This window comes from Camelus dromedarius, chromosome 8, assembly GCF_036321535.1.
Source record: "Camelus dromedarius isolate mCamDro1 chromosome 8, mCamDro1.pat, whole genome shotgun sequence".
Taxonomy (NCBI): Eukaryota; Metazoa; Chordata; class Mammalia; order Artiodactyla; family Camelidae; genus Camelus; species Camelus dromedarius.
The window spans coordinates 33,063,966-33,076,008 of NC_087443.1; the positions used below are offsets into that span (position 1 = coordinate 33,063,966).

Here is a 12,043-nt window from a genome sequence, read left to right on the forward strand (position 1 = left end):
CATCTGTATGATTTCCATTTATATAGCATTTCTAGAAAATGCAGTCTTTAGTGATGGAAGCAGGTCGACAGTTGTCTGAGGAGGGAAGAAGCAACTTAGAGGCTATGCTACTTTCATGTTCTTCATCGCGGGGATCGTTGCCTACATATGTCAAAAAGCATCCAAGTGTACGCTTTAAATATTTGCAGTTTATTGTGTGGGTCAATACTTCAATAAGGTGTTTTTTTAAAAGGGATTCTCGCGCCCAGGGTCACACAGCGCGATGCAAACGCAGGAGTTCACATTTGGAGCCCGCATCCTTAACTCCCCATACCATCGGCACCGAGGAAAGTGCTGGAAGGGAGCCGCAGCTGGAGTTAATAATTACCGGTGGGCGGCCCCTTCCCAGCCGCGCTCCCGCCCCCGGGCGGCCCGAGCGCGGCCTTGCCGGACGGCTTCCTGGTGCGCCGGACGCCGCGCTCGTTCGCTCCGCCGCAACCTGCTGCTCCTCCGCGCCCGCGCCGCGCCGCGCCCCGGGAATGGTGAGGGGGGTCATGCGCCGCCGCGGTCGGGGCAGCCGGGTTAGGGCGGGGGGCAAGCGGGAAGGGCGGGGGGTAAGAGCCCGGGCCTGCCGAGAGGCCCAGGCCGGGGGTGGGGGGAGCGTCCCTCCCAGCCCCAGGCGGAGCTGCCGCGCGCCCGGCTCCGAGAGTCGGGGGTTCTGCCCCGCCCGCACTCTCTAGCGGTTCCCCCGGGGAAGCTGAGGCCGGGTTACAGGGAGGCGGGAGCCCAGGCCTGCCCCTGACTCCCAGGCCAGTGACCCTTTGGGGCCTGAGTGCTGCGAGGCCGGGCTTAGAGACCTCCCTGAGCGGGGAGGTCTCTCGGGGAGATGGGGCCGTGTTACCCGGGCGAGGGGTGGGGAGGGGCAGCAGTGAGCCCGCAGACACATTCCCCTTTGGTGGCACAGTCTATCCTATGTTGGGGGTCTGTGGTAACACTTGGGACGGGCGGGAATGCCTGTGTGAGTGTGCAAAGGACTGGGAGACTGGATTTCCCTGTATCCCTGCGTGCCTGTTGACTGCCCTTCTTGCACTTCTGGGCACAGGGTCTGGCCAAGCCCTCTGCTGTCCCCCGACCTCGGAAGCAGCCTCTGGCTCCTGGCTTCAAGCCTGTGCCCAGCAATGGAGACATGATTACTCAGGGCCACCTGCCCTCCAGGCTGAGCTTTCCCCGAGGAGAGTCTCAGGCCCCGTGCTCAGCTAGGGAGGTGATGCTGAGCCTGCAGGGCAGCAAGAAAGGAGCTTCTAGACCCGGGAAGCTTTACCAAACAGGAAAAACATTAGGCCCTAAGGCATCAGGAGCAGTCAGGATGGTGGAGACACCTGGGAGGGCATTTTGAAGGCTACGGCTTGGTCGGAAGGGAGGTGGTGAGCGAGCTGTTGATGAGATGCACTGAGGCCCCGGAGGTGCAGGGTGTGGGTAATCAGTAACCCCTCTACACACTCCCAGAGGCCCAGGCCTGACCTGTGATTTACTAAGCAAGCACCACCCCTGCCCCTTCTCTGATCCCAGATCTCAGAGGGGCTTGTCAGTACAGCCCCAGGCTGTGAAATGTGGGGGATTCCAGAAGACTCTAAAGAGAAAGGGGAGCCTCCTAGGAGCTCACAAATACCTGCACACCCCTTTCAGAGCCAAAAAACTAAATGGTGGATTCTGATGCCTTGGTTGCCATCTGGTCATCCGTTGCCTGGATACATGGACCAGCTACTTAGACAGGGCCAGCTCTGGAATAGAGACAGGGTTGGGTGGTGATGCAGATCTCCACTGTCCTCACTGGCCTTCTGGAGCCCACGAGAGGACGACCAAGCCAGCTGGGTCCAGAGAGAACCCACTTTTCAGGAGGGAGGAAAAGGTCGAGTTAAAGGAGCGCTGCAGTGCTTTTCCAGTTTTACCCTAAACCGGAAGGCCTAGCATAAGCCTGTGTGCCCCAGGCAGTTTCCTTTTAAAAATGCAGATGACATTCCCTTAATAAGAGTGGAATTTATTAAAGCATCCCCTTGGCTCCTCTTGCTGATCCCTGAAGTAGAAGTTTTTGTGCCCCTTTACCCATCAAGCCGGAGGAGATGAGTGCCCCAGGGCCACCTGGCTTCCAGTCTATGGGCTGCCTCATAAAAGCTAAATTAACCTCCCTCATGTTCTCTCCCCAGACCTTACTGATTTCACTTGTAATTAGCCCTCTACACTTTCCATCCTTGGGTAGTTGTACTTCAGGGGCCTAAATTCTGGAATCCCTTAAGCGATTTCACCTGGGTCATCTTAGGCTAGAACTGACCTTTGCTTCCTTCTGTTCTCTGAGGGTTCCACTCATGGCCTGAATTGTGCCAGTTTGGGCTGCCTCGAGGGCATTTTGCACAATAGGTAAATAGGCTGGGGCACGGGGTTTGCCATTTGTTCTTGGCCAAGTTAATACTACTTTGGAGACTGAGCTCTGTGGCTTGGGCTTCCTAGGCTGACAGAATAGAAAAAAAGGTGGAAATCTGAGCAATGTAGGCCTGGCACCTGGGAAGCAGAGGCTGCATGGGAGCGTGTGGGGTCCCCACTAGGAGGTAGTGCCAGTGGTCATGGATGGTGGTGTGGCTAAGAATCACCTGGAACGTGTTTTAAGTGTGGTCCCTTTGCCTGGCCCCAGGGATGTGGACACGTGGACCTACCTTGAGAACCACACCAGTGCTTTCATTGACTGAGGGTGGGGGTGGCGAAAGAGTGGCTCTAGGCCTCAGTTTTGTCTTCAGTACACAGTGAGTCACAGTAGGGGCTTAATTTTCTTTTACTCCCCTATTAATGTAAGAGCCTAGTTTTGTTTGTTTGTTTGTTTTATGGAGGAGCGCCATCTGTAAGGCTTTGGGGGCAGGGGAGGTGGGGAGTGTTCTCTCTCCCAGCGATTTGCATTAAAGTTCAGGATTTTCTAAGAACCTATCAGTGCATGAGCCAGGGCCCCACCTCCCAGTCTGTTCCTTTAGACCAGCTGCCCTTTGACTGAATCACCAGAGCTGCCAGAGGAGGCTGGCTAAATTTCCCCAAAGGTCCAGGGCCCTCTCTTTTGTCATGTTAAAAAAAAAATGTCCTTGAGCCTGTGTTTTCTCTCTCCTAGGCTGGCAAAGCACACAGGCTAAGTGCAGAGGAGCGGGACCAGTTGCTGCCAAACCTGCGGGCGGTGGGGTGGAATGAGCTGGAAGGCCGGGATGCCATCTTTAAGCAGTTCCATTTCAAAGACTTCAATAGGGTATGCACCAGAGTGGGGCAGAGTTTTCTGAGACTGGGGCTAATTGAGTCACACTCCAGAACATGTTCCCTCCCTTAACACCCTGTTAGCCAGGACTCTCAGACACTACACTAATCCAGTTTACTTGGAAAGTGTCATCTTTGGGGACTAGAGAATGGGGAGGTGGGTCTTTGGCTCTCCATACGTGGAATTTTTAGAAACAGTCCTTAGGGGAGACAGTTCAAGTAAGAAATAGGTGGATAACAGAAGACATTTTCATAGATAACCAGAAGATTGGCCAAGACTAGAATACCTCCTTGGTGTTTCCTCTTAGTTGGGGATCCTAGAAACAAGACTTCCTACTGCAGAAGGAACAACTCAAACTCTAGCCTCAGAACCAGTGGCTGGTGCTAGGGGGAATGCTGAAAGCTAGAAGGGTCACCTTGTGGGGAGCTAGCCTGTCCTCTTGCATCTGGGCCATTCAAAGGCACCCAGCAGTCCTCTCTCTCAGGACACTAACCTGGATCTCACTTCACTAATAGGCTTTTGGCTTCATGACACGAGTGGCTCTGCAGGCTGAGAAACTGGACCACCATCCTGAATGGTTTAACGTGTACAACAAGGTGAGTGATGTGTGCCTAGAACTTCAACTCGTTCTGAAGGCCCCTTCCTTGGGCTTTCTTCCCTGTGGGCCCTTCTCACACATAGGTTGACTGTCCGCTCCTGTTCCTTTCATCTCCTTCCTAGGATGGACATAAACACCCCTGGAAAATATTTAACCTCACTACAGATTAAAGAAATGCAAATTGGAACACTACTGAGTTAACATGAGGTTAAACTAGACATTACAAAGGCAAACCCCAAGGAAGGAAAGGCCATGGGAACCAGGCATACTCAGTGTTAATAGCTCTAAAGGGCTAAAATTTTCGTGGAGGTATGGAAGAGTAAAAAAGTAATAAACTTGAACTAAGAATACTCATGCACACCAAGTAGATGAGCTTGTCTGCTGAATGAATTGAAACAGTCATCAAATGCCTGTCATGCACATGAGCGAGACTGGATTCTTTCTAAAAACATTAAGGCCAGAAGAGATGGTCTGTAAATGGACAGCATTTAGGAGTTGGAATTGGTTTTGGGTCTTGTCTTTAGCTTTTAGGTGGTTCTTGATAGTTGGATCTTTCTTTTTTATCCTGTGCTGAAGTCACCACTACTTTTGGAGGTGTAATTGAAGACAGTTTTGTGCTGTTGTTAAAGACTCACCAGGAAGGCAGTCCCCAGCAGAGACTGTAATGCCTGATTCCTCTTAGTGTGGCTGAGCCCAGGAGCTGGTGACTCTTCTGCTCTTAGGTGTGGTTTGTGGAATCAGCTGGTTCCGAACCTCTGATTTTGTTTCAGGTTCACATCACCCTGAGCACCCACGAATGTGCGGGCCTCTCAGAACGGGACATAAACCTGGCCAGCTTCATCGAGCAAGTAGCAGTGTCCATGACATAGACCCTGCGCTTCCTCTGTGAGCTCTTCAGGGGAAAGGGGAAGTGCTGCTGGGGGTCCAGAGAGGGAATGGGGGAGTCCCGAGACGTTGCTGCAGTCAGATCTGCCAAGTCAACCCTGCTGCCTTTGTATAGGGGCCAGTCTTTGCCATGGAAGGAGAGGCCAGGATCATTGCCAACACTAGGAACTTAGACCAGTTTCCCCGCACCACCCTCTTCCTCTTTGGAGCTCTGTTACATGTGTACTGATTTAAGTAGCATCTGCCCTGCCTTTACGACTTCCCAGCAACAGTAATGATTTTCTTTCCGGGCGGTGTCTTGCTCCCTTTCTAATTCATATCCCAAAAAGCTGTGATAGAAGCCCTGTCTAAGATAAAGTCTCATCTTAGAAACCAGGACCCTAAAGTCATCCTCATCCTATGTAACAGAGACACACGTGTCTTTACGCCTCAAATAAAATCATCGCTTCCCTCAACCTCAAGCTCTCGAATCTTCTTTCCCACAGGTCAATCCAAATGGGAGTCAGCAGGCATTGAAAGTACTTAGTGCAAGACAGTGTTCAAAGCATTAGGGGGGATGGGGACCAGAGCACCCTGCCTTTAAGTTCATTGTGGTCTCAGGGAATTAAGTAGGAAAATGGTTAACTATTACCAGGGAGCAGGAATTTAAGTTAACACTAGATGCAAAGATAAGAAATGAGCTAAGGGAACACGAAGAGGTTCATGAGGGTGAATCTGGAGGCTTCATTTGAGTTGCGCCGCGAAGACCTGAGTAGGATTCTTATGGCTGAGGGAGCACCATGAACAAAGATAAAAGCGAGCTGGACACCTGTGTTATAAGCACAGTGGGACCTAACACTACATCTTCCTAGCCTATAGCATCTGACGGGGAGATTTTTTTTTTTCCCTCAGTTGAAGTATAGATGATTTACAATATTATGTTAGTGTGAGGTGTACAGAAAACTAACAGGTGATTTGGGTATAATTTCTTCAATTATTTTCTGTTATTATTACAGGATATTGAATACAGTCCCCTGGGCTATACAGTAAATCCTTGTTTATCTGTTTTATATATGGTGGTGTGTTTCTGTTAATCCCATACTCCTAATATATTCCTCCCCCCACTTCCTCTTCGGTAATCAGAAGTTGTTTTCTATGTGAGTCTGTTTTGTAAATAAGTTCGTTTGTGTGATTTTTTTAGATTCCACATATAAGTAATATCATTAAATATTTGTCTTTTTCTGTCTGATGACAATTAGTGTAGTAATCTCTAAGTCCATCCATGTTGCTGCAAATGGTGTTATTTCATTCTTTTTTATGGCTAAATAGTAGTCCATTGAATATACATACACGTCTTTTTCCAGTCATCTGTTGATGGACATTTAGGTTGATTCCATGTCTTGGCTGCTGCTATGAACATTGAGGGGCATGAATCTTTTCAAATTAGAGTTCATCTTTTCCAAATATATGCCCAGGGGCGGGATTGCTGGACCATTTGGTAACTCTGTTTTTAGTTTTTTAAGGACCTTCTCTACTATTTTCCATAGTGGCTACACCAAGTTACATTCCCACCAGCAGTTTAAGAGGGTTCCTTTCTCTCCACACCCTCCCAACAGGGAGATTTCTATTCCTGATGGCTTCCAGTTATGTAGAAATATGGCCAAAGTCTCAAGACTTGCCGCTTTGACTCGGTAAGGGAGACAACAGAAGCTGCAGCTTAGGAGGTGACAGTCATTCTACCATCTGAGCAGTCTGGGAGCTGATTCGCACAGATTGGTCCCTCAGCCCTGTAACTCTCTAGGGCAGAGAGATGTCACTGATGTGCTATAACTGGGAGAAGGGGGCGTCAGAGAAGCCTCACCTCTACCCCTACACATGTGCTGCATGAGTATCATTCCACATATATTGAATTATACAAAAGTGACTGGGAAGCCCTTCTCCCAATGGGTCCTCACTTTTGATCCCTCGTCTGTGGCAACATGGGTAATAAGCCAGCTTGCAAATGCCAGGGTCACTTGGAACTGGCAGCTAGCAGTGTCACAACCTATTTACCCTGGAGGTCATGCATCAAGGGCCAGAAAAGAGGCAGAGGTTGGTAAGAAGGACTAGCAGATCTCCCTTTCCAATTTGTGCTAGTAAAGATTATCAATACCTACGGAGTTTTGAGTTTTATTTTTTTTAATTGAAATATAGTTAATTTACAATGTGTTAATTTCTGGTGTACAGCAAAGTGACTCAGATTACATTTGTATTCTTTGTCATATTCTTTTCACATAGCTTATTACAAAATACTGAATATAGTTCCCTGTGCTATACAGTAGGACCTTGTAGCTTATCTATTTTATATATAGTAGTTTGTATCTACTAATCCCAAATTCCTAATTTATCCATCCCTAACAAAACTTAGCCTTTGGAAACCATAAATTTGTTTTATCTATGAGTCTATTTCTGTTTTGTAAATAAGTTCATTTGTATCATATTTTAGATTCCACAGATCAGTGATAGATTCCATATGTTATTTGTCTTTCTCAGACTTACTTAGTATGACAACCTCTGGGTCCATCCATGTTGCTGCAAATGGCATTATTTCTTTTTATTGCTGAATAGTTTTCCATTGTGTATATATACACCATATCTTTATCCATTCATCAGTACATGGATGTTGAGATTGCTTCTATGTCTTGTTTATTATAAACAATGCTACTGTGAATATTGGGTTGCATGTATCTTTTAAAATTAGGGTGTTCCAAATGATAAATGCTGGAGAGGGTGTAGAGAAAAGGTAACCCTCCTACACTGTTGGTGGGAATGCAGTTTGGTGCAGCTATTGTGGAAAACAATAAGGCAATTCCTCAAAAAACTAAAAATAGACTTACCATATGACCAAGCAATCCCAATTCTGGGCATATATTCAGAAGGAACCCTAATTCAAAAAGACACCTGCACTCCAGTGTTCATAGCAGCACTATTTACAATAGCCAAGACATAGAAGCAACCTACATGCCCATCGACAGATGACTGGATAAGGAAGTTGTGGTATATTTATACGATGGAATACTATTCAGCTATAAAAAATAACAACATAATGCCATTTGCAGCAACATGGATGTCCCTAGAGAATATCATTCTAAGTGAAGTAAGCCAGAAAGAGAAAGAAAAATACTATATCACTTATATATGGAGTCTAAAAAAAAAAAGACAAATGAACATCAATATAAAACAGAAACAGACTCATAGGCATAGATTACAAACTTGTGGTTACCAGAGGGGAGTGGGGTGAGAAGGGAAAGACTGGGAGTTTGATTTATAGATACCGACAGGTATAATATAGAATAGATAAACAAGTTTATACTGTACAGCACGGGGAAATATATTCAAGATCTTGTAGCTCACAGTGAATAAGAATATGAAAATGAATATATGTATATTGTATGACTGAAAACTTGTGCTGTACATGGGAAATTGACACAACATTGTAAATTGACCATACTTCAATGAAAAAAAAAAACTAAAATTAGAGTACCCTCTGGATATGTGCCCAAGATGACTGGACCATATGGTAACTCTGTTTTTCGTATTTTAAGGAAATTCTATGTCACTTTCCATAGTGGCTGCAAAAGTGTACGTGCCAAGCAGGAATGTAGGAAGGTGCCTTTTGCTCCACACCTTTTCCAGCATTTATTATTTGTAGATATTTTGATGATGGCCATTCTGACTGGTGTGAGGAGATACCTCATGGTAGTTTACATTTACATTTCTGTAATAATTAGCAATGTTGACCATCTTCTCGTGTGCCTTTATGACATCTATAAGACTGATTCAGAGAAATGCCTATTGAGATCTTCTGCTCAATTCCTAACTGGATATTTGTTTTTCTCAGAGTTGTATGAACTGAGTGTATATTCTGGAAATTAAGCCCTTGTCAGTCGCATCATTTGTTTACAGTATTTACAGTCAGTTTACAGTGTTGTACAACTGCACGTGTACAGCATCATGTTTCAGTCACACACACACATGCATTTCGGCCGCCTTGTCTTTTGATTATCGGTTACCACAAGATACGGAATATAGTTCCCTGTGCTCTACGGTATAAACTTGTTTCTCTGTTTTATATATAGTAGTTTGTAACTGCAAATCTTGAACTCCTTATTTCTCCCTTCCCACCTCCTTTCTACCTGGTAGCCATAAGTGTGTTTTCTACGTCTGGGAGCCTGTTTCTGTTTGATAAATGAGTTCATTTGTGGCATTTTTTCAGACTCCACACATAGGTGATACCATATTGGTACTTTTCTTTCTCTACTGGCTTACTTTACATCGTATGCCAACCTCAGGTCCATCCATGTTGCTGCTAATGGCATTAGTTTATTCATGTTTATGCTGAGTACTAGTCCATTGTGTGTGTATACTTATATATATTATATGTATATAACATATGCTGTTTATCCAGTCATCTGTTGATGGATGTTTAGGTTGCTTCCATGTCTTGGCTCCTGGCTGTAGTGCTGCTCTGAACCCTGGGGTGCATGTATCTTACCCAGTTAGAGATTCCTCAAGATATATGTGTGTATATTTATATCTATACTGAGACGTGGGATTGGTGGATCATATTGGAAGTCTCTTTTTAGTTTTGTAAAGAATCTCCATAGTGTTCTCCATAATGGCTGCACCAAATGACATCCCAGCAACAGTGAAGGAGGATTCCCTTTTCTGTCCACCCTCCCCAGCATTTATTGTCTGCGGACTGTTTACTGATGGCCATTCTGACCGGTGTGAGGTGATAGCGTGTTGTCGTCTTGATTTGCATTTCTCTAGTAGTTAGTGGCACCGAGCATTTCTTCTGTATTGAGTGATATTGACCATTTGATTGGCCTGTTGGCCACTTGTATGTCTTCATTGGGGAAAGGTCTCTTTAGGTCTTCTGCCTACTTTTTGAATGGGTTGTGTATTTTTTGTTATTGAGTTGTATGAACTGTTTGTATATTCTGGAAATTTAGCCCTTGTCAGTCGCTTCGTTTGCAGGTGTTTTTTGCCAGTCCATAGGTTGTCTTTGTGTTTACGGTTCCCTTTGCTGAGCAAAAGCTTGTAAGTTTGCGTAGGTCCCACTTGTTTGTTGTTGCTTTGGTATCTATTGCCTTGGGAGACTGAGCTACAGTGGGAAACACTGCCGGGTTTGATGTCAGAGAATGTTTGCCTCTATCTTCCTCCTGGAGTTCGATGGTGTCATGTCTTAATGTTTAAGTCGTTAAGCCAGTTTGAGTTTCTTCTTGAGTATGGTGTGAGGGAGTGCTCTGACTTTATTGATTTCCATACTGCGTGTCCAGCTTTCCCAGCACTTGCTGAAGAGTCTGTCTCTGCTCCGTGGTCCACTCTTGTCTCGCTCATCGAAGATTAATTGACCGTCAGTGTGCGGGTTTCTTTCTGGGCTCGCCATTGTGTTCCTTTGGTGTATGTGTCTGTTTTTATGCCAATACCATGCTGTTCGTTTATGGTTTTAATTGAACTATAGGCAGTTTACAATGCTGTGTTGATTTCTGGTGTACAGCATAGTGATTCATTTATACACACACACACATATATATGTATATATTCCTTTCGACATTTCTTAAATTATGCACTATTAAAAGGCATTGAAGATAGTTCCCTGTGCTACGCTGTAGGACCTCGCTATTTCTCTATGTTCTATATACTAGTGAGTATCTGCAATTCCAGAACTCCCAGTCTATCCCTCCCTTCCCTCTTTCCCCACTGGTAACCAGAAATTTGTTTTCTATGTCTGTGAGTCTGTTTCGGGTTCTGTTGTGTAAATAAGTTTATTTGTGCTCTTTTTGGGATTCCACATGTAAGTGATGTCATATGGTATTTTTCTTCCTCCTTCTGGCTTTTTTCACTTTGTATGACATTCTGCAGATCTGCCCATGTTGCTGCTGATGGCATTATTTCTATTTTTTTTAAATTGACGTATAGTCAGTTTACAATGTTGTACAACTGCACGTGTACAGCATCATGTTTCAGTCACACACACACATGCATTTCGGCCTTCTCCTTGTCTTTTGATTATCAGTTACCACAAGATACGGAATGTAGTTCCCTGTGCTCTACGGTATAAACTTGTTGTTTCTCTGTTTTATATATAGTAGTTTGTAGCTGCAAATCTCGAACTCCTTATTTCTCCCTTCCCACCTCCTTTCCGCCTGGTAACCATAAGTGTGTTTTCTACATCTGGGAGCCTGTTTCTGTTTGATAAATGAATTCATTTGTGGCATTTTTTCAGACTCCACATATAGGTGATACCATATTGGTATTTTTCTTTCTCTACTGGCTTACTTCACGTCATATGCCAGTCTCAGGTCCATCCATGTTGCTGCTAATGGCATTAGTTTATTCGTGTTTATGCTGAGTACTATTCCATTGTATGTGTGTGTAGTGTATGTGTGTGTGTATATATATGTGTGTGTGTGTGTGTATATATATACACACACACACACACACATACACATACATACCATATGCTATTTATCCAGTCATCTGTTGATGGATGTTTAGGTTGCTTCCATGTCTTGGCTCCTGGCTGTAGTGCTGCTCTGAACCCTGGGGTGCATGTATCTTACCCAGTTAGAGATTCCTCGAGATATATGTGTGTATATTTATATCTATACTGAGACGTGGGATTGGTGGATCATATTGGAAGTCTCTTTTTAGTTTTGTAAAGAATCTCCATAGTGTTCTCCACAATGGCTGCACCAAACGACATTCCCAGCAACAGTGAAGGAGGAATGTCTGTCCACTGTCCCCAGCATTTATCATTTGTTGACTTTTTACTTTGTAATATTTTCTGAAGTCTAGGAATATTACGCCTCCAGCTTTGTTCTTTTTCCTCAGGATTGCTTTGGCAATTCTGGGCCTTTTGTTTCCATATAAATGTTAGGACTATTTGTTCGAGTTGTGTGAAAAATGTCATGGGTACTAGGATAGGGATTGTATTAGATCTGTAAATCGCTTTGGGTGGTGTCCCCATCTTCACAGTGTTAATTTTCCTCTCTAAGTGAATGGGCTGTCTCTCAGTTTACTTGAATCATCTTCAGGTTTCTTCATCAGTGTTTTAGTTCTCAGTGTATGTCTTCCACCTCCTTTCTCAGGTTTATTCCTGAGTACTTGTTTGTTTATGATTTTAAAGTTACTTTTTTTTTTTACTTCTGTCTCTGGTATTTCATTGTTAGTTTAAAGAAATGCAGATTTCTGCATGTTGTATCGAGCTCTTGTCTTGAATTTATCACTTCTCGTATTTTTTTTTAACTTTTTTTTATTGAATTATAGTC

At 44.7% G+C, this 12,043-nt stretch overlaps 1 protein-coding gene across 1 annotated transcript; it reads left to right on the forward strand.

Moving 5' to 3' along the window:
• The first annotated feature begins 399 nt into the window (after nt 1-399).
• On the forward strand, nt 400-5,203 carry PCBD1 (pterin-4 alpha-carbinolamine dehydratase 1). The gene is made up of 4 exons (XM_031461123.2): nt 400-521; nt 3,128-3,259; nt 3,781-3,861; nt 4,634-5,203. The coding sequence occupies exons 1-4, from the start codon at nt 519-521 to the stop codon at nt 4,730-4,732; spliced, it is 315 nt and encodes a 104-aa protein (XP_031316983.2). The 5' UTR covers nt 400-518; the 3' UTR covers nt 4,733-5,203.
• The last annotated feature ends 6,840 nt before the right edge of the window (nt 5,204-12,043 follow it).